This window comes from Erythrolamprus reginae, chromosome 2, assembly GCF_031021105.1.
Source record: "Erythrolamprus reginae isolate rEryReg1 chromosome 2, rEryReg1.hap1, whole genome shotgun sequence".
Lineage (NCBI taxonomy): Eukaryota > Metazoa > Chordata > Lepidosauria > Squamata > Dipsadidae > Erythrolamprus > Erythrolamprus reginae.
In genome coordinates, this window is record NC_091951.1 from 31,902,297 (window position 1) to 31,930,200 (window position 27,904).

At 44.5% G+C, this 27,904-nt stretch overlaps 2 protein-coding genes across 4 annotated transcripts in view; one reads left to right on the top strand and one right to left on the bottom strand.

Moving 5' to 3' along the window:
- The window catches only part of LOC139163114 (zinc finger protein RFP-like), a 182,952-nt gene that overhangs the window by 80,783 nt on the left and 74,265 nt on the right, over positions 1-27,904 (bottom strand). The gene's annotated exons all lie outside the window — the stretch shown is intronic.
- On the top strand, positions 5,609-27,755 carry LOC139163109 (E3 ubiquitin-protein ligase TRIM39-like). Of its 3 annotated transcripts, XM_070744058.1 has the most exons (8): positions 5,619-6,113; positions 7,549-7,644; positions 8,949-9,179; positions 15,163-15,336; positions 15,502-15,524; positions 17,239-17,357; positions 18,088-18,120; positions 26,656-27,755. In XM_070744058.1, the coding sequence occupies exons 1-8, from the start codon at positions 5,700-5,702 to the stop codon at positions 27,213-27,215; spliced, it is 1,650 nt and encodes a 549-aa protein (XP_070600159.1). In that variant the 5' UTR covers positions 5,619-5,699; the 3' UTR covers positions 27,216-27,755. The 3 variants fall into 3 exon arrangements, with proteins under 3 accessions (XP_070600160.1, XP_070600161.1, XP_070600159.1); XM_070744059.1 differs by lacking the exon at positions 15,163-15,336 and having other exon boundaries at positions 5,609-6,113; XM_070744060.1 differs by lacking the exons at positions 8,949-9,179; positions 15,163-15,336 and having other exon boundaries at positions 5,612-6,113.

Genomic DNA, 27,904 nt, shown 5'->3' on the forward strand with positions numbered 1-27,904 from the left:
ATTAAAATTTTAAATTTAAAAATACAGTTAAAAATTTAAAAAATACAGTTCTTCTTTAAGAAGCCAGCGAAGCAAGATAGGAGATGGGAGAGCTATGTGGATTAAATATGTCACCTGGCTCAGGCCAAAATTCAAATAGAAATGTTAATTAAGTTGAAATGAAATTACAGTGATACCTTGTCTTACAAACGCCTCGTCATACAAACTTTTCGAGATACAAACTCGGGGTTTAAGATTTTTTTGCCTCTTCTTACAAACTATTTTCACCTTACAAACCCACCGCCGCCGCTGAGATGCCCCACCTCCGGACTTCCGTTGCCAGTGAAGCACCCATTTTTGCGCTGCTGGGATTCCCCTGAGGCTCCCCTCCATGGGAAACCCCACCTCCGGACTTCCGTGTTTTTGTGATGCTGCAAGGGAATCCCAGCAGCGCAAAAACGGACACTTCGCTGGCAACGGAAGTCCAGAGGTGGGGTTTCCCAGCGAGGGGAGCCTCAGTGAAATCGCAGCATTGCAAAAACACAGAGGTCCGGAGGTGGGGTTTCCCATGGAGGGGAGCCTCAGGGGAATCCCAGCAGTGCAAAAACGGGCACTTCACTGGCAACGGAAGTCCAGAGGTGGGGTTTCCCAGCGAGGGGAGCCTCAGTGAAATCGCAGCATTGCAAAAACACAGAGGTCCGGAGGTGGGGTTTCCCATGGAGGGGAGCCTCAGGTAAATCCCAGCAGTGCAAAAACGGGCGCTTCGGCTGGCAAAAGGGGTGAATTTTGGGCTTGCACGCATTAATCGCTTTTCCATTGATTCCTATGGGAAACATTGTTTCGTCTTACAAACTTTTCACCTTAAGAACCTCGTCCCGGAACCAATTAAGTTTGTAAGACAAGGTATCACTGTATAATGAAATACATCATTAAATAAATACATTATCTGAGAAAATGCCCAGTAACAGTCTTTTTTCTTTGACCTTCCTCTGCATTTTATTGAGCAAATATAAAAGAAGAAGACAATCTAATAATGGGCTGTCTGCTAAAATAAACACAGTTCATGGCACACAATTGAAAGTAAATTGGGAAGCCCGTAAGTGTGGAGTCTGTATGGCAAGAACAAAGAATGCCTATCCACAGGAAATATGCATGTGTAAAGCTTATTCTGAGTAGTTAAAAAGCTGATAAAAGTAACAAGAGTTAGGCAACTTGCAGACCTCAGCTAAAAGTGAGGAATAGAGATGGCTTAGAGCAAATAAAATGTATGTTAGATAACTCCTGGGGCATTCATTAGCCAAGGCTTAGGAATAGGGACATCGAGACCAATAGAACAAATTGTAGAACATGACTAAAATGTTTATTAGATGATATCTCTTATAACCCCATCTTGTCCCGCCTTTAGTAAAAATGTGAAAACAGGTAATTTAATAACATTATTAACTTTGATTACTTCACCTTCAACTGCAACAACAAATAAGCACGTAATAGATTTAAACTAAATGTCAACCGCTCCAAACAGGACTGCAAAATATACGATTTCAGCCAGAGTAATCAACGTCTGGAAGGCATTACCTGACTCTGTGGTTTTTACTCCTAACTCCAAAACCTTTAACCAGAGATTAATTACAATTGACCTCTGCCCCTTTCTAAGAGATCTGTAAGGGGCGTGCATAAGCGCACCATTGTGCCAACCGTCCCTGTCCTACTGTTATATTGTCTTCTATCATTACTTTTTATCATTACTTTTCTAATGTTTTATTTATACAATTTACCATCCTATAATTGTTTGACAGATATATATAAATAAATAAAATAAATAAATAAGATACAGTGGCTGATTTTGAGATATTAGGAGGATTGGATACACTGGTGGGTTGCAACTAATTTTGCCACTGGTTCATGCATGACACTTCTATGCATGTGCAGAAGTATCCTGGGCAGGTGGGCAGAGCATCCCAGTGTCAACACTACCGGGTTTAAGGACCTATCCGAACCGGGAGCAACCCACCACTGATTAGATATAGGGGTTAAAGGCAGTTTTTGAAATCATTATTGTATGTCTGTCTGGCCTCAACTTCCCTTAAACAATCCAAGTGATTTTGGCTGCTGTGAGATCACATAGGATGGAATTTATTGAGCAACTGAAAGCAATACTGAAGAAACAAAACTGACAAAAATATTTTGGTTTACAGTATTTGTGAAACCTTTTAATAGTCCATTTCTGTTAGAGCAGTGTGGGGATAGTGTATATGTGTTTCTATGTTGTTTCACTTCCAAAAAGCATTATTATTATTAAAAATAAAATAAAAAGGATTTGGAAAAATGGAGCTCATTGGTTTGTGAAAGCTCCCTAAAATAATGATAGTTTTGCCTAGAGTAAGTATGAAAGAAAATATTTGTACAGTATGTGGATTTTTTATGCAAGCCATTTGAATGGAGAATAAATGTGTAAGTATGCTGATGTGTAAATGCCTGTGTGATTTGACTCCCTTTCCCCAGACTGTGAAAGGGGTTAACTGTTTTGATCCCTTTTCTTATAAAGAAACTCAGTGCTCATCTGGTTATACTGGGGTCTAAGACTGGTGTGCCACCCCCTACGTAGACATGGAATGAGACGCCCCAGACATGGAAATCTCAGAGAATGGAGGAGGCAGAAGAACAATGTAATAAAACGGTGAGTGACTCTTGTGACATCAAATCTCCTTCAAAACTGAAACCGGAGATGCAGGCTCCACTCAGAGAAAATATAGTGATGGGAGGAGTAAATAGATTCCCTTGAGTGCTAGTTTACACACCATTTTCTACTTCAGATCTTTATAACAGGAAACAACAAAATGCCAGTTATAAGGAAGACCCAGAGAAAATGCACTCTCTGTTCTTAAAAGGACACATATCCAGATTCCTAAGAGGTCAGTAAGGGGCGAGTACAAGTGCACTAGAGCAGTGGTCCCCAACGTTTTTTCCACCAGGGACCAGTTTCAGCAAGACAATTTTTCTATGGCCCAGTGGGGGCGGAAAGGGGCGTGGTTGGGGGTGGGATTAAGCATGGGGGTGCTGGTCCTCCCCGCCCCTCTTTCCCGCCATCGTCCTGTGGCTGGCAGAACCTGCCTCCCAAGCCCTCTTGCCCAGCGGGAGCTAAGCGCTGGAGAGAGGGGGTCAGGCTGGCCCTCCTGCCTCCCCCCAGCCAAAAACGCAAAAGCGCCCCGTGGCAGAAGCCAAAAGAGGCTTGAGCCTCTCGGTCCTTCCCGCCCCTCTGTCCCATCCATCGTCCTGTGGCCGGCAGAACCTGCCTCCCGAGGCCTCTTGCCCGGCGGGAGGCGAAGCGCTGGAGGGAGGGGGTGGCGGCATGACTCCACGGACCGGTGCAACATGCCCCGCGGCCCGGTACTGGTCCGCGGCCCGGTGGTTGGGGACCCCTGCACTAGAGTGCCTTCTGTCCCCTGTCCTATTGCTCTCCTATATAATAATAATAATAATAATAATAATAATAATAATAATAATAATAATAATAATTTATTAGATTTGTATGCCGCCCCTCTCCGGAGACTCGGGGTAGCTCACAACAATAATAATAACAACAATATGACAATGTAACAAATCTAATATTTAAAAAGAAAGCATCTCCTATACCTTTCTTCTATTCCTATATCTCTTCTTCTATTCTTTCATTGATATGTTCTATTCCTATAACTTCTGTTCGTTCTTTCTTAGATTTATTTTACTATCCTCTATAACCTTCATCATGTATTTTACTATGTGTATATCTACTAAAACCCTCATTTGGTATTGGACAAAATCAATCAATAAATAAACAATTCAGACAGAAATGGATGTCCTTTTAACCCCAGAGGAGCAGAGGCTGGTGAGGGGAGACAATTTGGTGGCAGTTAAACAAACAAACAAAAAAGCATGAGAATGACAACCACTGGGATTGTCCCCCTCAGGGAGCCAGAATGGGATCTGGATAATGATTATGATGATTTATTAGACTTGTATGCCGACCTTCTCCGAAGACTCGGGGTGGCATACAAATCTAATAAATGATGGGGGGGGGACACTCCAAGGCTACAGAATTCTCAATCTTTTGTCTGGTATGGAATCCAAAATGGGGTTCCCTAAAGCAGTGTTTTTCAACCAGTGTGCCGTGGCACACTAGTGTGCCGCGAGACATGGTCAGGTGTGCCGCGAAGCTCAGAGAGAAAGAAAAACAACAGAAAGAAAGAGAGAGAAAGAAAGAAAGAGCAAGAGAGAGAAAAAAGAAAACAAGAGAGAAAGCAAGCAAGAGAGAGAAGGAAAGAAAGAGAGAAAGAGAACAAGAGAGAAAGAAAGCAAGAGAGAGAGCAAGAGAGAGAGAGAAAGAAAGAGAGAGAGAGAGAGGGAGGGAAGGTGGGAGAAGGAAAGACATAGAGGGAGGGAGGGAGAAAGAGCAAAAAAGAGGAAAGAAGGAAGAGAGAAAGAAAGGGATGGAGAGAGAAAAAAAGAGGGAGAGAAAGAGGGAGAGAGAAATAGAGCGAAAGGAAGAGAGAATTTTTTTTGTCCAAACTTTTTTTAGCCGCCCCCCTCCCCTCAATGTGCCCCATGGTTTTGTAAATGTAAAAAATGTGCCGTGGCTCAAAAAAGGTTGAAAACCACTGCCCTAAAGTAAGAATCTTGCAAAAGTATATGAAAGAAGGCAAAAGGAAGATGAGAGTCCTGAGGACTTTTCTTGAAAGAATATACTGTATATCGGGCTTTCAGGCAATACACCGATTTAGATCCTGAAGCCTCAGACAATCAGAAAACGATAAACAAGATTTTCGTGGGGGAATTAGCAGAAGATATTAGAAGAAAAGTAGGGGTAGTAGGAAGAAGTCCAGGAAAGGCATTTCAGAATGAGATAGCTTAACGGAGGGTAAGGGACAGTCCATGCTGTCTTCCTCTGCCAGATATTCATATTAGAAGTTGGAGAAAGGATTATACAGTGACACCTCTAGTTAAGAACTTAATTCGTTCTGTGGCCAGGTTCTTAAGTAGAAAAGTTTGTGAGTAGAAGAAATTTTTCCCATAGGAATCAATGTAAAAGCAAATACGTAATGCGTGCAAATCTATTAGGAAAGAAATAAAAGCTCAGAATTTGGGTGGGAGCAGGAGGAGGAAAGTCACTGCCAAAGAAGGAAGGTGAGGGGAATAAAAAAAAATCCAAAACTTTAAGGCTTTAAAAAAACGGGGGGGGGGGGGACTCTGAGGCGGCGAGGAGGAGCATGCGCCTCCCATGCATTCGGCGTAAGGCTGCAGCCTTGGCTTTGGGTTTTTATCAAGGGTTTCTCCCAGTTTCTTTCATGGCAACTTTACTCCATTCCGTCCCATCAATGTTTTTCTTCTTCCCGTTGTTTAAAAAAGCATTATGCCCTTTAACTAAAGTGGCGGGCTGAATCAGTGAATCAGTTCCATGGATGTGTCTTTCCCCCCAGGATGGTGTTTTCCGTATCTTTCCCTGATTGGGGGTCTGTCCAAGACTATTGGCTTCTCCCCAGATTTTAAAAATATTTTATCCTCAGATTTCTGAAAGCAGCACTTTTTCGTGCCGCTGTTGATACTGACCGGAAGACCAAGAACAACTCCCCTCGGTTTCCGGCCTAGGCGGAGCCCAAAGACGGTCACGTGATTTGGAGGAAAGAAAGCGAAACTTTACTTTAGAAGAAGACTTTCTCTTTCTTTTCCCGGCAGAGGCGGCGACGATGGCGGGTGTAGCGTCTTTACAGGGATTGCTGGAAGAAGCCACCTGTTCCATTTGCCTGGAGTATTTCCAGGACCCCGTGCTCATCCCGGAGTGCGGCCACAACTTCTGCTGGGTCTGCCTGACCCGCAGTTGGGGGACGTCGGAATCGGAGGCTTCCTGTCCCCAGTGCAGACAGACCTTCGCGCTCCTCAGCGTCCTCCCCAACCGGCAGCTGGCGCGGGTGGCTGAAGAGGCCAAGCGATGCGGAGGTTCTTGGGGCGAGGAAGGAGGGAGCTTCTGCCCGAAGCACCGGGAACTCCTCAAGCTCTTTTGCAAGGACGACGAGACCCTCATCTGTGTGGACTGCATGGTCTGCAAAGAGCACAAGGGCCACTCGGTGATCCCTCCGGAGGAGGCTTTCCCGGAATACCAGGTAGAAGTCAGCCAGGAGGAATCGCTGCGGAGGGACAGCTAGAATCCTTTGCCTCCCTGGCAATCTTTGAACCAATTTACTTGCTTCCTCTGTTGTCCGCAAACTGGGTTTAGCCTGGTGCAGATGCCAATCAGAAGGAGACTGCAGAGGCTCATGGAGCTTTTATTGAAGTAATTCAGCAAAAGAGTCTCAGCAGCTAAAGGAACCAAAACTCCTGACTGATGGAAAAATTCAAATTTTATAGAATTAAGATTATGGTTCTTTGACACCTTTTTGTTTTGATTTCTTGTCCTGGCCTACTTTATTCACATTCCTCATACATTTCTTATCAAAAGGGCTGTGTGTTTTATTATTATAATGACTAAGAAGTTACACAAGTTGATGTCTACGTGCCTTTAGCTAGCATCCTTTTAACTGGAGTCCTTCTAACTTTTTTTGTAATCTTCTTGTTACTAACTGGAGTCTTAATTTTCTTGTAATTTTCTTGCTGCTATGCGGCAGTGTCCAACCATTTGTTCCTTGTCTTATACTCATGTGCAACTTTCTTCCTCTGCCATCCCTTTAACAGACTTCCTTAATTCCAACCTCCATCTCCTGCTATATTCTCTGAACCTGCAATTTTTTTGAAAACTTATTTATCATAGTCCTTGACTTAGAACCAATTACTTACTTACTTACTTACTTACTTACTTACTTACTTACTTACTTACTTACTTACTTATAAAAACAGTAGGTTACAATAAAATTAAATCCAATTAAATTAAACTTACATAATTATCTAAAGTTCCTAGTTCTATTAAAATCAATTGCACCCACTTGTACAGCAACCAACTTAGTGAGTATCTGAAGTTACATCTTTGAAAAAAGTGTCTTATGACCATTTTTAGGAGGGCAATTGTAGCATCCCCGATCAAAATTCCAAAACTTGGCATCTGGCAGGTATTTATGAAGAATGCAGAGTCCTGGGTCAGATGATCCTCTTTTGCCACCTTCTGACAAGCGAAGTTAATTGGGAAGCCAGGATTCCTTCACAACCATGTTACTAAGTGAACAACTGCACTTAAATGTCTTGCTCCTCCAAAATCTTGAGTGCAGACCCCGAAAAACATTCCTGCTGGATCAGCCCATACTTTTATTTCTCAGTGATGCTTCTGGGAATACTGCAAGCAGGAGACTCAGGCAGCTCACTTTAGTGCCCTTGCAGGTTGCCCTCAACTTAGAAACATTTGTTTAGTGATTGTTCAACGTTATAACAACAATGAAAAATGTGACATAATGTTTTTCGCCCTTATGATCATTGCAGGCATTCCATGATCACATGATCAAGATTTGGGTGCTTGCCAACTGCTATGTCTGGTGGCACATATCTTCCGTGTCTTCCCTCCAATGTAATCCTTTACAGAAAAGAAAGTCAAAACTTGTATTTTCTCTTCAGATCGAGGTTGGGCATTGCCTGAAGGCACAAAAGGAGCAGAGAGAAAAAATAGCTACATACGAAGAAGACACAGAGCAAACAGTACAGAAGGTGCTTGTAAGTATTCACTCGATGGTGAGGAGCTTCTGAGCTAATAGGAATATTTCCAGTAGAAGTAATGAAAATGCTGATTCATGGTATTTCAGCAGAATGATGCAATCTGTTCTATGATCTGATTGGTCAGTACATGTATATAATGTAATACACCTTTTGTGTGGGTGTGGTTTGGTTTAGTGGTTTAGTATAGTGTAGTCTGATAATAGTTGGTTAGTGATTTGTTCTGTAATACAGTGGTCCCTCGATTTTTGCGGGTTCGAACTTCGCGAAACGGCTATACCACGGTTTTTCAAAAATATTAATTAAAAAAATACTTTGCGTTTTTCTCCCTATACCATAGTTTTTCCCGCCCAATGATGTCATACGTCATCGCCAAACTTTCGTCCGTCTTTAATAAATATTTTTTTAATAAACTTTAATAAATAAACATGGTGAGTAATAATCTAAATGGTTGCTAAGGGAATGAGAAATTGCAGTTTAGGGATTTAAAGTGTTAAGGGATGGCTTGTGATACTGTTCATAGCCAAAAATAGTGTATTTACTTCCGCATCTCTACTTTGCGGAAATTCGACTTTCGCGGGCGGTCTCGGAACAAATCCCCCGCAAAAATCGAGGGAACACTGTATAGTGTAAAGGAAAGAGTTACATTTTGATACTACTGAAGAAGTAAAATAGCCTTCTGAAGGAACTTCTTATGTCATGTCTTTATTGACCAAACTGCCTTGTGCCTGGCATCAGCCACATTTCCAAGGCAAATTAAAATAACTCTGACAAAGGAGACACACATCCGCCATCTTTAATAATAGGTAGCCTGTTTGTAAGTACAAGGTCTTAAATGAAATTCAGATTAACGATTGTGTTAGGGCAGAGAACTTGTTCTTAACCTGGGAACTGAGATGCCCCTATTGGCTGAATGAATCTCAACACCTATCCCAAGAGCTGTGTTTTATACAATGGGTTTGGCTTGCTTAATAAATTAATGCAAACAGTATTTCATCTTATTGAAAAAATTGTGAACTCAAACATTTTTCTCTCTCCTGTTTTGAAATCCCTGATTGCCAAGAAAATTTTCATGTGAGATCATTTAAATTGGAACCTTTTTTTTTAAAGAAAAAGGAAACCTCCCCTCCGATGGACTTTTTAATATCAAATGTTTTCTTTAAAATTTCTTAGGAAATTATCTCACCCCACTTTTGGATTCTTCAAGGAATCCATTAAATTATTATAACAATTGAAGTTAAAATAATTCATTAAAATAATAAAAATAAATGTATGCCCTTTGCTTTTTCTCTTCCTTGTTTCAGGACCTTATCAAAGAAGTGAAAAAAGATGTAGTGGCTAAATTCAGAGAGCTTCAACTCTGGTTAAAAGCACAGGAGAATCTTCTATTGACTAAAATGGAAGAGACAGAGAAGGATATTATGGCAAGAAAGGAGAAGGGTTTGGCCAGGCACACAGAGAAATTGTGCTCTCTTGATGATCTCATCCTGGAGATAGAAGAGAAGCTTCAGCAGCCCGCCAGCAAACTCTTACAGGTCAGGCAGGAAGTTGAGATCATAGAATCCTAGGGCTGGAAGGGACCTTGGAGGTCCTCTGCCCAAGAAAGGAGCCCTTATACCAGGGGTGGGCAGTTAATTTTTCCATGGGGCCGCATGAGAAATTGGGATGGTTTTAGAGAGCCGGATTAATTACAGTTTGGCGGAGTCTCTTGCAGAGGCCTGGAACAGGGCTGCGGCGGAGGCTCTTGACCGGATTGCGCCTTTGCGACCTCTCCGTGGCGCTAGACCCCGTAGAGCCCCATGGTTCAACGAGGAGCTCTGGGAGTTAAAACGCCAAAAGAGACGTCTAGAGAAGCGATGGAGGAAGAGTAGGTCTGAATCTGATCGAACACTTGTAAGAGCTTTTATTAAGACTTACAAAGTGGCGCTCAAGGCAGCAAGATGCACGTACCATGCCGCCTTGACTGCATCAGTGGAATCCCACCCGGCTGCTCTGTTTAGGGTGACCCGCTCCCTTCTTAACCAGGGGGGAGTTGGGGAGCCCTTGCAGAGCAGTGCCGAGGATTTTAACACGTTTTTCGCTGATAAAGTTGCTCAGATCCGGGCCGATCTCAACTCCAATTAGAAAACAGAGTCGACTGACAACGAGTCAGTCGAGGTGACTGGGGCACGTGCTTGTCCACCTGTCTGGGAAGAGTTTGATCTGGTGACACCTGATGAAGTGGACAAGGCCATTGGAGCTGTGAGTTCCGCCACCTGTTTACTGGATCCGTGTCCCTCCTGGTTGGTCTCGGCCAGCAGGGAAGTGACACGGAGCTGGGCCCAGGAGATTACCAACGCTTCCTTGGGGAGGGGAGTCTTTCCAACACTCTATAAAGAAGCGCTCGTGCGCCCCCTCCTCAAGAAGCCTTCCCTGGACCCAGCCGTACTTAATAACTATCGTCCAGTCTCCAACCTTCCCTTTATGGGGAAGGTTGTTGAGAAAGTGGTGGCACTCCAGCTCCAACGGTCCTTGGAAGAAGCCGATTATCTAGGTCCCCAGCAGTCGGGTTTCAGGCCCGGTTACAGCACAGAAACTGCTTTGGTCGTGTTGATGGATGATCTCTGGCGGGCCCGGGACTGGGGTTTATCCTCTGTCCTGCTGCTCCTTGACCTCTCAGCGGCTTTCGATACCATCGACCATGGTATCCTTCTGCACCGGCTGGAGGGGTTGGGGGTGGGAGGCACTGTTCTCCAGTGGTTCTCCTCCTACCTCTCTGTCCGGTCGCAGTCGGTGTTAGTGGGGGGTCAGAGGTCGGTTCTGAGGTCTCTCCCTTGTGGGGTGCCTCAGGGGCCGGTCCTCTCCCCCCTGCTATTTAATATCTACATGAAACTGCTGGGTGAGATCATCCAAGGACATGGGGTGAGGTATCATCAATATGCTGATGATACCCAGCTTTACATCTCCATCCCATGTCCAGTCAACGAAGCGGTGGAAGTGATGTGCCGGTGCCTGGAGGCTGTTGGGGCCTGGATGGGTGTCAACAGACTCAAACTCAACCCGGATAAGACGGAGTGGCTGTGGGTTTTGCCTCCCAAGGACAATCCCATCTGTCCATCCATTACCCTGGGGGGGGGAATTATTGACCCCCTCAGAGAGGGTCCGCAACTTGGGCGTCCTCCTCGATCCACAGCTCACATTAGAGAACCATCTTTCAGCTGTGGCGAGGGGGGCGTTTGCCCAGGTTCGCCTGGTGCACCAGTTGCAGCCCTATCTGGACCGGGACTCATTGCTCCCAGTCACTCATGCCCTCATCACCTCGAGGTTCGACTACTGTAATGCTCTCTACATGGGGCTACCTTTGAAAAGTGTTCGGAAGCTTCAGATCGTGCAGAATGCAGCTGCGAGAGCAGTCATGGGCTTACCTAGGTATGCCCATGTTTCACCATCACTTCGCAGTCTGCATTGGCTGCCGATCAATTTCCGGTCACAATTCAAAGGGTTGGTTATGACCTTTAAAGCCCTTCATGGCACTGGACCAGAATATCTCCGAGACCGCCTCCTGCCGCACGAATCCCAGCGACCGATTAGGTCCCACAGAGTGGGCCTTCTCCGGGTCCCGTCAACTAAACAATGTCGGTTGGCAGGCCCCAGGGGAAGAGCCTTCTCTGTGGCGGCACCGGCTCTCTGGAACCAACTCCCCCCAGATATTAGAACTGCCCCTACTCTTCCTGCCTTCCGTAAACTCCTTAAAACCCATCTTTGCCGTCAGGCATGGGGGAATTGAAACACCTCTCCCGGGCATGTTCAATTTATACATGGTATGCTTGTGTGTGTGTCTGTTAGTATATGGGGTTCTTTTAAATCTTTAAATATTTTAAAGTTATTTGGATTATTTATGATTTGTTCTATCTTGTTGTGAGCCGCCCCGAGTCTTCGGAGAGGGGCGGCATACAAATCTAAATAATAAATAAATAAAATAAAATAATATAATTAACTCAGTTCTACCCAATACTGAATATTATTGGGTAGAACTGAGTTAATTATATTATAATTATAAATTATAATTATATATTATGTTATATTATTATATATTATAATTATAAATTAATTGCCCACCCCTTCCTTCCTTGTTCCCTCCATTTCTCCTTCCTTCCTTCCTTCTCCAGATGGAGAGAAGCTTCTGTCTCTGATTTTCTCTGCTTTTTATTTCTGCTTTTGGGCAGTTCTTTACTTCTCTTTCAAAATATTCTTTTTCAACTGACCTACATCATCAGTTGAGAAAACATAGTGGAGGCTTTGCCTGAAAGTAGCTTTGGATTCCTTTTCTTCCTCCTCCCCTTTCCCCCCCTGAGAAGTGGGGAGGGGGGTTTGCTTTAAATTTCTTGGAAAGGCCAATGAAACCAATGAACAATTAAAAAATGAGCATTTATTGGACTTTTGCAAAAGGGCATGGAAAGAGAATTTCTCCTTCCTTCCTCCCTACATTTCTCCTTCCTTCCTTCCTTCCTTCCCTCCCTCCCTCCCTTCCTTCCTCCATTTCTCCTTCCTTCCCTCCCTCCCTTCCTTCCCTCCCTCCCTTACTCCATTTCTCCTTCATTCCTTCCCTCCCTCCCTCCCTCCCTTCCTTCCTTCCCGGGCCGCACTTTGCCCAGGTCTGCCTTATACGATCCTGAAAAAATGGTTGTCCAAATTATTATTGGAATCATCCAGTGATGGAGCACCCAGGACACTGTGAGGGAAGCTGAATTGCTGATAAATACTTTTCAGTCTCAGGAAGTTCTTCCTTATTTTAGGTTGGATCTCTTTGTGATGAGCTTCCACCCCTTGCCCTCAGGTGCTACGGAGAGTAAATTAGAAACATAGAAGTCTGATGGCAGAAAAAGACCTCCTGGTCCATCTAGTCTGCCCTTATACTATTTTCTGTATTTTATCTGAGGATGGATATATGTTTATCCCAGGCCTGTTTAAATTCAGTTACTGTGGATTTATCTACCACGTCTGCTGGAAGTTTGTTCCAAGGATCTACTACTCTTTCAGTAAAATAATATTTTCTCATGTTGCTTTTGATCTTTCCCCCAACTAACTTCAGATTGTGTCCCCTTGTTCTTGTGTTCACTTTCCTATTAAAAACACTTCCCTCCTGGACCTTATTTAACCCTTTAATATATTTAAATGTTTCGATCATGTCCCCCCTTTTCCTTCTGTCCTCCAGACTATACAGATTGAGTTCATGAAGTCTTTCCTGATACGTTTTCCCTTCAAGTGTTGTAAGACACTTGAAGTCTTCAAGTGTTGTAAGATGGTGGTTGTGTCTCCCCCAAGCCTTTTCTTCATTAGGCTAAGCATACCAAGTGTAGGGTAAAGAAAAAGTAAAAAGTCTCTCAACTTTTTTTCCTTCACAGTAAAATACAAAATAAAATTACCTCAGCTTTTTAATTTTGCAGTTCATTTTTTCTAGCTCAATCACAAAATTTAGAAGCAGCTCCCAAGTAGAAACAACAGGTCATACATTATTAAAGCAATCAATTTTTTTCATCTTTTCTAACTCCATCACTTTTTTCCATCCATTCTTCTCTTGTGGAGATTGATATATCTTTCCATGTCTGCATGTAAGGTTCTGGCTGCACTCCACCAAGATCAAAATCTTTTTTTCAACTCCTTATTTAGTAATCCTTTTGACTTTCTCTGAAAAGGAACGGTCACTAAATGAACTATTTAGTCAATTACCTGTAATGGCTTACATTGGGGATACATAATGTAATTCAGATAAAGCAGGTCGTGTGAAAAGCAAGAATTCAAAGTCCTGGTCACCATCTCCGTATATTCTTCACAGTTTGAGGTTCCTATCCCTAGGGGATGTGGTTGCGGATGTTATTTGTAGAGTCTTCTGCAAAGTATTATAACTGCTTGGATTCTCCCAAAGTGCTTTGATTCTGGAAGCATAAATTCAGGGGATTTTTCTAAACCATTGATGCACTATTTTATTTGTCAAATGATCTTTTGTTTTTGCTATAATTTATTGCTTTTGCTATTTATATGTATGTATGTATGTGTGTGTATATATAGAGATTTGTGAGCCGCCCCGAGTCTGCGGAGAGGGGCGGCATACAAATATTATTATTATTATTATTATTATTATTATTATTATTATTATTATTATCATCATTATCATTATATATATATATATATATATCGATGTATCACATGTTTTTACTGAATTTTTAAAATTAAGGGAGACTAGGATAGCACTATTCCGGGCTTGTTCTGGCCTCATCAGCTAGCCATACCCTTACTGGGATTTGATATAAATATATATTTATTTATTAGATTTGTGTGCCGCCCCTCTCTGAGGACTCGGAGTGGCTGACAACAAACATTACATACCTGTAAGTGTGCTAGATTCAACCAGCATATAATTTTTCTTAGGCAAAAAAGTAAAAACAATACCTTGCTAAAAGAAATTGAACAACTGGGGGAGGAGAACAATGAGATTTTAAAAATTTACATTACTCATTTATTAATAATAATAATAATAATAATAATAATAATAATAATAATAATAATAATAATATTTGTATGCCACCCTTCTCCGAAAACTCAGGGCGGCTCTTTATTTATTTTTTATTACCGTGTTTCCCCGATAGTAAGACCCCCCCGATTGTAAGACATATGGGGGGTTTCAGGGGGGTCGGCTTATATAAGCCATACCCCGAAAGTAAGACATATGTCTTACTTTCGGGGAAACACGGTATAAACGGTATTGCGGGGGGGGGGGGCGATGACATTGCTTCCAAGCTCCCCGCGTGCCCCTCGCCTTCGCTCGCCACGGCGCCACCACCTCTTCCCCTGCCGAGGCTCAGCTGCAAGCGGCCAGCGAGGCAGATCGGCTCCGAGGCGAGCGGCCGGAGCTGCGCCCTCCTTCGCCCGCCTCCTTTACGCTCGCCTCGGAGCCGAGCGGCCTCGCTGGCCGCTTGCAGCTGAGCCTCGGCAGGGGAAGAGGCGGTGGCGCCGCGGCGAGCGAAGGCAAGGGGCGCGCAGGGAGCTGCCGGAAAGGAGGCTGGTGAAGGAGGGCGCAGCTCCGGCCGCTCGCCTAAGAGCCGATCGGCCTCGCTGGCCGCTTCCCCTGCCAAGGCTCAGCTGCAAGCGGCCAGCGAGGCCGAGAGGCTCCGAGGCGAGCGGCCGGAGCTGCGCCCTCCTTCACCAGCCTCCTTTCCGGCAGCTCCCTGCGCGCCCCTCGCCTTCGCTCGCAGCGGCGCCACCGCCTCTTCCCCTGCCGAGGCTCAGCTGCAAGCGGCCAGCGAGGCCGCTCGGCTCCGAGGCGAGCGGCCGGAGCTGCACCCTCCTTCGCCCGCCTCCTTTCCGCTCGCCTCGGAGCCGCTTGCAGCTGAGCCTCGGCAGGGGAAGAGGCGGTGGCGCCGCGGCGAGCGAAGGCGAGGGGCGCGCAGGGAACTGCCGGAAAGGAGGCGGGCGAAGGAGGGCACAGCGGCGGCCGCTCACCCTTTTTGACTGCCCATCCACCCCTTGACCTGCCTTTAGCCAGCCAGCCGAGCGTCCGTGTCGCCGCGGAGTTGGCCTCCCCTGCCGAGAAACATTGCCGGGAGCGGCGAGGGGATGCTCCCCGCAACCCGCCGAACGTCGAGGTCGGCGCCCGCCTCCTTTCCGGCAGCTCCCCGCGCCCGAAGACGAGCCGGCCCCGGTGCCCGGGACAATGTAAGACATACCCCCAAAGTAAGACACAGTGGGGCTTTTGGGGGTAAAAAGATAGTAAGACACTGCCTTACTATCGGGGAAACACGGTATTATATTTATTTTGTGAATGTAAGAATTTTCTGCCTAGCAAATAGCTCCTTTCAGTGCTTTGCCTCTATTTTTTAGGACATTGGAAGCATCTTGAAGAAGTAAGTAAATCCACCCTTTTCTTTACAGTGTCAGATTTTCAGCAGATCCTCCAGCAGTTTTACTATTTTGGAAACTTATGCTCGTATTTAGCAGCATTTAAATGTAAAGACAGTATACTGTATTTCAGGGCTTTTTAGACATTTCCTCAGATAATTCCCACACAATATAGTTAACAATATTTAATATGATGAATTATTAGAGTTCATTTCACAGCTGTTTAGTTTCATAGTCAGTCAGATGTTTAGATTGGATTTTGCCATTTTATTCACCTATTGAGTTTAAGCTCTTTCAAGCAATGTAAGCATCATAAATACATGCTGGTTGCCAAGCAAACAAATTGTGATTACAGGGACACTGTGATAGATGCTAACTGCGAAAATGTAAGTCATTTTTTTAACAACTGTTGTAAATTGAAGGTTATTGTAAGTGTGATTTCATTGTATTACATTAATCCATCAGTTTGAATTGTCTAATTGCATACATCACCCATTGTCTAATTACATACATCACCCATATTAATCATTGGTCATCAGTCATTTGGTAAGATACAATCCATTTCTTTGGCCAAGAGATTCACAAGAATTTTCAAGATTAGAGAGCCCAAAACTGAAACTTAGTTGCTGTTACTAGATCTCTCGTTTAACTTGATGAAGGTGAATGAGTGCAGTTCTGGATCAAAATCCACTGGGTTACCAGGTTGCCCATACTTGAATAGCCAGAGAAATGGGAAACGAGACCTTCTCAGTCAACTGGAATGCTGATTTACCACCAGTTTACCAGGAATTTAGGAGCCAAGGACAGGACAACACAAGAAAACAACAATCAATGACTTAATAGGTGGCCATCAATACCCTGCTGAACAACTAAAATCCACACACAGCAAGACACCACATAAATACAATGTGTAGAATATCCCAGTGCACACATTCTGGTGTTTGAGAGAGAAGTTTCTTGAGGAACTTGAAGTCTGGAAGGTCAGAAGGCAAAACCTCTGTTGACAGGATTGGATCGTGTTGATAAGAGTTACAGGAACTGGGCATGGCTAGTCCATTGAAGAGAAGGACCAGGGGAGACGTGATAGCAGTGTTCCAAAACACCTGAAGGCCACACAAGGAATAATGGATGGAAGTGATCAAGGAGAGATTCAACCTAGGAATAAGGAGACATTTTCTAACTAATGAATCACTGGGACAGTTTGCCTTCAGACATTGTGGGAGCTTCATCACTGGAGCTTTCAAGAAGAGATGGTGTAAGGCAGTGATGCGACACTATAGCACACGTGCCATAGGTAGTATGCATTGCTGAGAGCATGTGAGGCGTTGCCCTTTGTCAGCTCCAGCATGCATAGCAGTTTTTCGGCCTTCTTTTCTGCCGTTTTTGCTCTTCCAAAATCCTCCTGAACTCTGGGGATGGCAAAAAATGGGCCAATTGGAAGACCAGAAGCTTCAGTGTGGCCTGTGCACGCGCACAGGGGGAGGTTGTATGCATGTGTGGGAGGAAGCATGGGGGTTGTGTGTCCATGCGTGTGGGAGAGGGCATTGCATGATGGGTGTGGGCAGGCGTGTGAACACTATCACATTGTCCTGCACTCTTGTCACCTGAGCCAAAAAAGGTTCACCATTGCTGATGCAAGGTCTCCTGCTTGGGTAATGGGGTGGTGATGGGTGGACTAGATGACCTTCTCACTCTTATTCTGTTATTTTTACTTGCCAGGTACCAGGCTAAGAAAACGTATGAGAATCCAGTGGATTTATTTCTAGAGCCGAAGTGGGCAATCTGGGATTACAGTGATGACCTTTCACTTCTGAAAAGTGCCAAGAAAAAATTGAGAGGTAAAAAAGAGCTGTTGAGGTTTAACCCTGGATGACATTTTAAGCATCCAAGAGAGATTCTGGTTGAGTGTCACATGGATCAAAGAGGGATCGATTTCAGGATCAGAGGCTCAGTTATGATTGTAAGACAGACTTGCCTGTATTCTTTGTAGCCCAAATCCATATGAACTGATCACTGGGGAAGCAGAATAAGCACCACTAAGTATAATGGAGTATATACAGATAGTTCTTGACTTACAACTTCAGTTGAGCTGAAAATTTCTGTTGCGAAGCAAGTCACTTACTAAGTGAGGAGTACCCCATTTTATGAACTTTTTTGCTTGTCAGAAGCTCCCCAGGAAGGTTGAAGAGGACAATTCCAGATGCTGCAACCATCGTAAATACAAGCTGGTTCCCAATGCCCAAATTTAGATCACATGACTGGGGAGGCTCCAGCTGTCATAAGTGTGAGAATTGGTCATAAGTCACTTTTTTCAGTGCTGCTAAAACTTCACTACCCAAATAGTTGTAAATTGAGAACTACCTGCATCTGGAATATATAGTAGAATATATTTATACCTGATGGAATATACAATATATAGCCAGCAATGACATTCTGGCTTCTGGTTTTCCATATTCCTTATTTCCTGATTTGAGTCCAAGGAAACCAAACCAGGATATCTGTAGGGAGGCCCTTCTGTGGCTCCAATTCTAGTGATGAGATGCTGAATCCCTCCCTTTTCTTCCCCAGATACCCTGGAAAGTAGATGTCAACTACAGGAAGGTAAATATAAGAATTTATAAGAATCTCAGTCGCTTGCTATTTTAAGCTCTGATGCCAATAACTTTAAGAGAAACATGATAATTAACAAAAAAAAAGAGGAAAATTTGGGTTAGATACCCTAAAGACCATGATAATCCAGTAAACTTTAATGGTTTTACAATTTATGAATTATTACTTGCCATTTATATATACAATATGAGCTTATGCAGCAGAGACAAATTCCTTGTGTGTCTGATCACACTTGACCAAATAAAGCTGTTGTCCTGTTCTGTCCTATTCCTACTCCTCTCCTCCATGCCAAGCCACTCAGCTTTACTCCATTCTGCTCCTTTCTGCTCTGTTCGATACATAATCTAGAAAATTGAAGTCCTGGAGGTGTCTGTAATACGGCAAATGATTTAGCTTTAGTAGATAAGTGGTCAAAGCAATGGAAACTGCAGTTTAATGTTTCCAAATGTAAAATAATGCACTTGGGGGAAAGGAATCCTCAATCTGAGTATCGTATTGACAGTTCTGTGTTAGTAAAAACGTCAGAAGAGAAGGATTTGGGGTAGTGATTTCTGACTGTCTCAAAATGGGTGAACAGTGGAGTCAGGCAATAGGGAAACAAGTAGAATGCTTGGCTGCATAGCTAGAGGTATAACCAGCAGGAAGAGGGAGATTGTGATTCCTTTGTATAGAGCGCTGGGGGGACCACATTTAGAATACTGTGTTCAGTTCTGGAGACCTCACCTACAGGTCTTAATGTTTCACTCTTGGTGTAAAATGAAAGATTTGGAGAAATGAGAAATTCTCCACTGTACTGCTACGGAGAGTCCAACATGGGTATTACTTCAGCCTTATTGGCAGGGACTGAGTTAAAAATTAGCATATAAAACAGGTCCCTTAGCTGCCCTAGTGGGCCAGTCTTAAAAACTCAGTTGTATTGTACGGACGCTGAGTTCTTTCTCCTACCATTTCAATAATAATAATAGTAATAATAGTAATAATAGTAATATTAATATTAAATTTGTTTTCTTTTTCTCTCCCTTTTTTACAGGAAGAAGGATTGCCATGGAATGGAAGACATGGGGGCTCTTCTGAGGCCTCTACCCTGTGGGGCATTGCCTCCCCCCCCCCCATCCTTCTTACCTGGATGCATCTTCTCCTTGTTGAGGGCCTCTGCTCTGCGGAGCACTGCCCCGAAGCTAGGGAACCACGGTCTGGAGTCACTGCTCTGCGGGACACACCTTGAGAGACCAAAAAAGAAGGGGATTTAGGAGTCTTCCCCAGGCCTCTGCGTTGCGCTGCACCTGCCTTTTTGCTATCCCCCCTTCTTCCCGGAGCACTCACAAAGACGCCACAAAGGACTTGCCTGAGGCTGCGATTGGAAAGCTGATAACGAAGGGCCGAACAGCTGAGAATGTAAAATAGCACGAAACAAGCCTAGCAGCTAATTTGAATGGTGGGGGCAGAGGGTAGGCTACAGAATCGGCTATAGGCCGTTCAGCCCCTTAGTCTTTCCTTTCGTTCAGCTGTTTTTATGCCTAGAGAGTTGCACCTGCCATTTTGGAGGTGGGCCATTTTGGAGCAGGAAGTGACCAAGCAGAATCGACCTGGGCCTTCCTGTTATCCGGCAGGGCAGCCACATTCTGGGAGTTTTATTAGTTGAGAGCAAGCAGGTGCACTCGTGGGCGCACTCACGACCACCATTTTCTAGCTTATTTTGCCGGTGTGTTTACCACAATCGGCTTCATATTAACGTTTGTGTGAGTACTACAGCTTATTCATGGTTGATCAACCACAACAAACCTCAGGGGAGGGGACACCTTCAAATACCACCCAATCAAAAGCTAAAGACAAAAATCAAGGGACAAAATCCAAGCCCAAGGACTCCTCTTCCTCAGCCCTCAAGGAGGCAGAGAAACAAATCAAGGCCCTGGAGGGGCAGCTGGAGGCTGCACGAAGACAAGCTTCAGTCCCCTCCCCAGTCAATCTCTCCTCAGGTCAACAGTTAAACCTATTAACTTCAACAGTTCCATCTACTATACCAGAAATAACCACACCTGCTCCTGATGGAGTTTGGTCCCCTGAGAGACAGGACATTCACCTAAAGTGGACCTCGGCCTACCTACCGAAACCTGGCTTTGACCCCAGGGTACTCAGAGGTCCTGTGCACCCCCTGCCACATTCACCCCTAGAGCAGCTGGCCTACGGGCCACCCAAGAGACTATGGCAGACTATGTCTCCATCAGTTCAGGAGATGCTTGCTGCAGCCTATTCACAGGAAATTGCTGCAGGGGTACATCATCCCCACCCTAGCTTGAGCTGAACGCAGAGATGTGTGGGCAGCCCCGCCTACTACACAGTCACCCCAGGACTCTTTCAATGAGGACCCCGGGCTGCAAGAGATGGTTAGTGAACCAGAAGTTGATCTCTCTGAAGATCAGGCCACCACCACAGAACAGCCAACCTTCACAGGCCTTTTCAATCTGTTGATCTGTTCCGGATCCTTTTGCATAAGGCCAAGCAGACCCTGGCTCTGGACAGTGCCACCCAGCCAGCGCAGCCTTCAGTGGCATCCAGCCAGCCACACAGCTCCTCACAGAGCCTCAAAAGGAGTCAGACAATTTTCCTGCATGTTCCATCTTTGTGGACAACGTCAAACATCCCTGGGAGCATGTAGCAGCGCCTCTGGGCCCAATAACCTCAGAGAAAAAATTCTACTCCTTTGATCCTGAAAAGCAAACACTTCGCCAGTTTCCGAGTGTGGATTCCCCTGTGGCAAGCCTGGTTTCCGATGCCTTGGTGCCATCGGATATGGCAGATGGCCTTAAACCAAACAACAAGAAGGCAGAAACTCTGATTAAAAAGTCCCAACAGACCTCCGCCTGGGCCTTCAGAGCAGCATCAGTAGCTTCCTTCTTCAATAGGGCATCCATCTTATGGCTTATAGACATTCTAACTAAGTTATGGCTGGACGCGTATGCCAGGAAAGCAATAAGCTCTTGGCAGCGGCTGAATTCTCTGCAGATGCCACCTTGATGGCAACTAGGTTTTCAGCCCGATCCTTAGCAGCCAACCTGCTTTGGCTGCGCTCTTGGCAAGCAGATGCCAAGTCAAAGTGGCACCTGGCCTTCGCCCCCTTCCAGGGGACAAAGCTGTTTGGGGAATCTTTAGACTCTGTCCTCATCGAGGATAAGGACAAAAAGAAGGTTCTCCCAAGATCAGCCCAGAGGCAGGACTGAAGCCAGGCCCCATACCAACATAGAAACATAGAAACATAGAAGTCTGACGGCAGAAAAAGACCTCATGGTCCATCTAGTCTGCCCTTATACTATTTTCTGTATTTTATCTTAGGATGGATATATGTTTATCCCAGGCATGTTTAAATTCAGTTACTGTGGATTTATCTACCACGTCTGCTGGAAGTTTGTTCCAAGGATCTACTACTCTTTCAGTAAAATAATATTTTCTCATGTTGCTTTTGATCTTTCCCCCAACTAACTTCAGATTGTGTCCCCTTGTTCTTGTGTTCACTTTCCTATTAAAAACACTTCCCTCCTGGACCTTATTTAACCCTTTAATATATTTAAATGTTTCGATCATGTCCCCCCTTTTCCTTCTGTCCTCCAGACTATACAGATTGAGTTCATTAAATCTTTCCTGATACGTTTTATGCTTAAGACCTTCCACCATTCTTGTAGCCCGTCTTTGGACCCGTTCAATTTTGTCAATATCTTTTTGTAGGTGAGGTCTCCAGAACTGAACACAGTATTCCAAATGTGGTCTCACCAGCATTCTATATAGTGGGATCATAATCTCCCTCTTCCTGCTTGTTATACCTCTAGCTATGCAGCCAAGCATCCTACTTGCTTTCCCTACCGCCTGACTGCACTGTTCACCCATTTTGAGACTGTCAGAAATCACTACTCCTAAATCCTTTTCTTTTGAAGTATTTGCCAACACAGAACTGCCAATACAATACTCAGATTGAGGATTCCTTTTCCCCAAGTGCATTATTTTACATTTGGAAACATTAAACTGCAGTTTCCATTGCTTAGACCATTTATCTAGTAAAGCTAAATCATTTACCATATTACAGACGCCTCCAGGAATATCAACCCTATTGCACACTTTAGAGTCATCGGCAAATAGGCAAACCTTCCCTACCAAACCTTCCCCTATGTCACTCACAAATATATTAAAAAGAATAGGACCCAGAACAGACCCTTGTGGCACACCGCTTGTAACCTGACTCTGCTCAGAATACTCGCCATTAACAATAACTCTCTGATGTCTACGCTTCAGCCAGCTGCAAATCCATTGAACTATCCAGGGATTAAGTCCAATCTTCACTAATTTATCTACAACCCTTTCGGCTGTGACTCTTCTCCGGCAACATCCCAGGCTTACAGGCCGTACCAATTGGGAACTTACAATCAGTCCACCTATAGAGCTAACAGAACCGCCTTTACAGATAGAAACAGACAGTTCCATCAGTCCAGACGCCCCTTCAAGAGCAACAACAACAGGGGCTACCGTACGTCCAAGTGACTCGCCAGGTCACTCTCCCATCGGAGGTCGACTTCAGCATTTCATCTCCTCCTGAGAGTCCATCTCTTCAGACACCTGGACTTTGAACACCATAGACCAAGGCCTTCGATTAGAGTTCATTTGCCACCTTCTAACCAGATTACTGAACTGCCTGATAGTATTCAACACCCTGAAACATCATATGCTGACCCAGGAGGTCCTGCACCTGTTGGACATTGGGGCTATAGAACCAGTGCCGACCAGTCAGGAGGGCCAGGACTATTACTCAATTGTGTTCATAGTGCCCACGGCTTCAGGTGGTTGCCGACTAATCCTAAATATCAAACAACTGAACATTTACATCTGCTACCACCACTTCAAAATGCATTCACTGCAAACAATCCTAGCCTCCATTCGCCGGCACGATTGGCTAACATCCATAGACCTCAAAGAGGCCTATTTGCACATTCCAGTTCATCCAGACCACAGAAAGTTTCTTCATTTCTGTCTATAGGAACGACATTTCCAATACAAAGCAATGCTGTTCGGCCTCTCATCGGTGCCAAGGACCTTCACAAAGATCCTAGACGTGCTGTCAGCAGACCTCAGAACAAGATTCATACGGCTGATGGCGTATCTCGACAACATCATTCTGTCCAGAAGTCCACAACAGGCAAGGACAGACTTCAAAGAGACCATCAGGATGCTATAGAGACACGTTACCATAAATTACCAAAAAAAAACAACTGACACCAAAAGTGCGACTATAGACACCCAAAACTGCAGGGTATACCTCTCTCCAGACTGCCAGGAGAGGATCAAAACCATGGTACTCCAGGCAGAACAACACAGGAGAGTGTCACTAATTTTTCTATCCCAGCTGTTGGGGATGTTTCTTTCCTGTATCGGCATCATCCCCTGGGATCGGTTACACACCAGACCACTACAGTGGTTTCTACTCCCTTCAAAGAGCACAAAGCAGCCACTCCAAACGATCCATCCTGATCAGCCCAAAGGTCCGGCATTCTCTTCCCTGGTTGAGATCCAGAATCCTACAGCAGGGCTCTCCTTTCCTGATACACAAGGAAGTGACAATCAACACCGATGTGAGCCTCTTTGGTTGGGGAGCGCACACAGGCACTCAAGTGACCCAGGGGCTCTGGACATCAGAGGACCTCTCAGAGGTCAACATCAACCTGGTAGAATTGCAAGCAGTTTCCCTGGCCCTTTGCCCTTTTGCCCACCTTGTGCAAGGCACCATGTCCTTATCCTGACCAACAACGTGGCCACACGTTCCCATATCAACCACCAAGGGGGAACGAGATCGGGCAGGCTCATGTAGGAGGCCCAGAGATTCTGCAACTGGAAAGAGCCACGTCTAATCTCCCTGTGAACTGAGTACATCTCAGGTGTGTCCAATGTCCAAGTGGATTGGCTAAGCCGCACTACTCTGGACCCAGCCGAGTGGAACCTTGAATCCTGACCTGTTTCAGGACATTGTCTACAAGTTCGGTGTTCCAGAGGTAGACCTGTTTGTGACGCACCTCAACAATCAACTACCAAGGTTCTTCTCCAGCTTCCCATCTCTGGGAGCGGAATGCATCAATGCACTACACTCACCTTAGCCGGAAGGCCTCCTGTATGCCTTCCCCCCAATTTGTCTCATTCCCAGAGTGGTGGCCAAGATTTGGAGGAACAAACAGAAGTCTTACTAGTGGCCCCTTATTGACCCCGACGCCCTTGTTTTGCCGATCTCATGGATCTGCTGGTTTCAAGTCCATGGTGGATTCCCAAGCACCGAGTCCCTCAGCCAGGGGTCAATTTTTCATCCAGACCCTCAATGTTGGAAACTTGCCATGTGGCACTTGAGAGGGATCGCATGAGAAGAGAACACTTACCTGAGAAGGTCATTTCCACCATCCAAGCGGCACACAGACCATCTACAATGTGCATCTATCAGGCCACCTGGGCAACTTATTGCACTTTCTGCAAGACACAGAACATCAACCCTCAATCTTCATCAGTGGTCCACTTGCTGTTCTTCCTGCAAACCAGTTTAGACAAGGGATTGGCGCCGAACACACTGCACAGACAGGTCACGGCCATAGCTATGGTGCTGAGACCAGACCACCTTTTTTTTCTAAAATTTCTATTTTCTATGTCTACAGTTAAAGTTTTTCCTTGCATACTTGTGGTTAATAAATTATTCTTTGTTCGTTATATCACTCCTTCATTTTTAATTGACTGGCCCACTGAGGCAGCTAAGGGGGCGGGACCTGTTTTATATGCTAATTTTTAACTCAGTCCCTGCCAATAAGGCTGAAGTATTACCCATGTTGGACTCTCAATGCAGTGCATCAAGAAGTCCGTTCAGGTAAGTTCAATGGTTCATTTGGCCTGGGACTGAAAGGAATATTGAATTCCTACCAAACTGATAACATCCTGTTGATTTTACTGCCTGATTGTAAGTTGGTGAGACATGCGGCCTTTGGAAGCAGAGAAATTAGGTCCTTTGGTTCAAATCTTGTAGCAAAGTTGGAGCATCAGGGTTGCCTCCACCTTGTGGGCCATCAGACTGAGGAAAGCAGAGGTTTCCTGTGCAAGATCCTCCCCTTTTCTCCATGCCTGTGATACTCTGAAGCTCATAGAGAAAAGGGTGGAGCTTCCTCAAATCCCATCATTTCTCCCAAGTTACCTCTGGGGGATCCTTCCTACTCTGCCAGTTGGAATTGAAACATGGCAGCCTCCTATTCTGCCTGATCTTCTGGATTAATGCTCCAGGAAGAATCCCTGTTCAACCTTGACTGTCTCAGCAACTCATTGAAGACAAAGCCAACCACTCTTCTCTCCCAATCCCATTTATCTCATCTGCAAGATGGAAACTAAAGAGAATTGTGAAGGAGGCTAGAAGAGGTAGAGCACTATGAAGGGTTTGAAGGTCTTGGCCATAAGTCTTCAACCTTGGCCAATGTAAAACTTGTGGACTTCAGTTCCCTGAATTCCCCATCCAGCATGACTGACCTGAAGGGTAATCAGCAGAGTGGTGGCCACATAGGAGACTAGAGACTAAAGGAATTGACCAATGCAGGCAAGAGATGAACAGGTGAGTCTTGGAACCAAGAACAGGACAAATAATTCAGGGATCCTGAGGGTGTGCAGCTGAGTGGCAGCAGGACTGGCAGGTGGCAAAGACAACCTAAATGAATGGAACGAGAAAGCCAGATGTTAGAAGGATGCCAAATAGGCCAGCAATTAACAGAGGATGCGACTGAAATCCCAGCAACGGGTCAGGTCCCACAAAGTCGGCCTTCTCCAGGTTCCGTCAACTAGACAATGTCATTTGGAAGGACCTAGGGGGAGAGCCTTCTCTGTGGGGGCTCTGGTCCTCTGGAATCAGCTCCCCCCAAGATTCGTACTGCCCCTACCCTTCTCACCTTCCATAAGAGTCTTAAGACTCATTTATGCCTCCAGGCCTGGGGCCATTAGATTCTTGCCCCCTGTCAAATGAATGTGTTGAAAGAATGTTGAGTGTATGGGATGATTTTTTTAATGCTTTTTTGGAGTTTTAGATTTTTAACTAATTAATTGGATTCAAGATATTGTATATTGTTTATTATATGTTGTGAGCCGCCCTGAGTCCTCGGAGAGGGGCGGTATAGAAATCCAGTAAATGAGTAGATGAATGGAAGGAAGGAAGGAAGGAAGGAAGGAAGGAAGGAAGGAAGACAGATGGGAGAGAGCCTGATTGCTTGGAAAAAAGGAGTACAGGGGGTACCTGGCCCCATCAGGGAATTCCAAGTGTTGAAGTCCACAAGTCTTACAGTTGCCAAAGTTGGAGAACTCTTAACAAGGCAATGCTTGTTAAAAGAAAATAACAATGAGTCTCCTGCCCTGAAGGGATGTTTGGAAACTGAACTCCCTTCACATAAGAGGGCTGAACTCTTGGGGGTGAAGACACACATAAGGCCTGCAACTAAAACTCTTGTTCTTCTCCATCCTTCCTTCTCTTCCCCCTTACAGAGAATGTAACTCTGGATCCAGACACAGCCAATCTTAACCACCTTCAAATCTCTCGAGATCGAAAAACCGTCACAGGAGTTAAGCCAGATAAAGTATTATATATTGGCCAAAAAGATAAAATATTTCAATATAATCCTTATGTCCTTGGCTGTCAGAGGTTCTCAACTGGGAAACATTTCTGGGAAGTAATTTTAAGAGATGGAGCAGAATGGGGTGTAGGGGTTGCCATAAAGCCAGAGAATGTAACAAATGTTTATGTGCAGACCAGACATTGGCAGATTGGGGAATGGGAAGGAAAATACATAGCCAGGTCTCCATCAGAATGCTCTGATCTGGTCCTGACTGAGAGGCCCACGAGGATCCGGGTCTCTCTCAACTGCGAAAGGGGGAAACTGGACTTTTTTGATGCCAGGACTGCAGCTCTGCTCCATACGTTCTCCGATGCTTCCTTGGTTGGAGAGACCCTTTGGCCCTGTTTCTTTTTGCATCATGATGTCTGCATGACACTCCCCCAAGTTTTACGCTTTTTCAAATCAAACAAATATGATTATTCAGAATGATAGACAGAAAGAGAAGACGCAAAGAAGACAGGAGACAGAAACAAAACATACCGTCTGTTATCAAGATAGGAGAGGTTTGTGGACTAAATACGACACCTGGCTCAAGCCAAAATTCAAATAGAATTGTTTTTTTTAATTGACATACACAAAACAACAAAAACACAAAACATATACAAGGGCTTTTATCCGCCCCACTATTTTTAGAAGTTCAGAGTAAAGTTTTATCATACGTAAAATTTCTAAAAGTAAGATATACTATTACTTATATTTTACTTCATTTGCAAATTATTCAATTTGTTTAAATATTCTCTGTAATTATATTTTAATTAACCACTAATTATTTTCCCTTAATTTTTTGTTCTAACCAATTGTAAACCTTGTCCCATACTTTGTAATATTCAGTTTCTTCTTGATCTTTTAACCTTATCATCATGTCCATTTTGGCACATTCTACTACTTTCTTAATTAAATCTTGTTCTTGTGGAATTTATTTTGTATAGTTTTTGGAGAGGATGCCTAATAAAAAAATTCTGGAGCCTTTTTTATTTCACATTTTGTGATTTTGTTTAGTAATTTCTCAATCATATTCCAATACATTTTAGCTTTTGGGACATGTCCACCACCGGTGATAATATGAACCAATTTCTTCTTTGCACTTCCAGCATTTTGGTTGAATAGTTGGGTACATT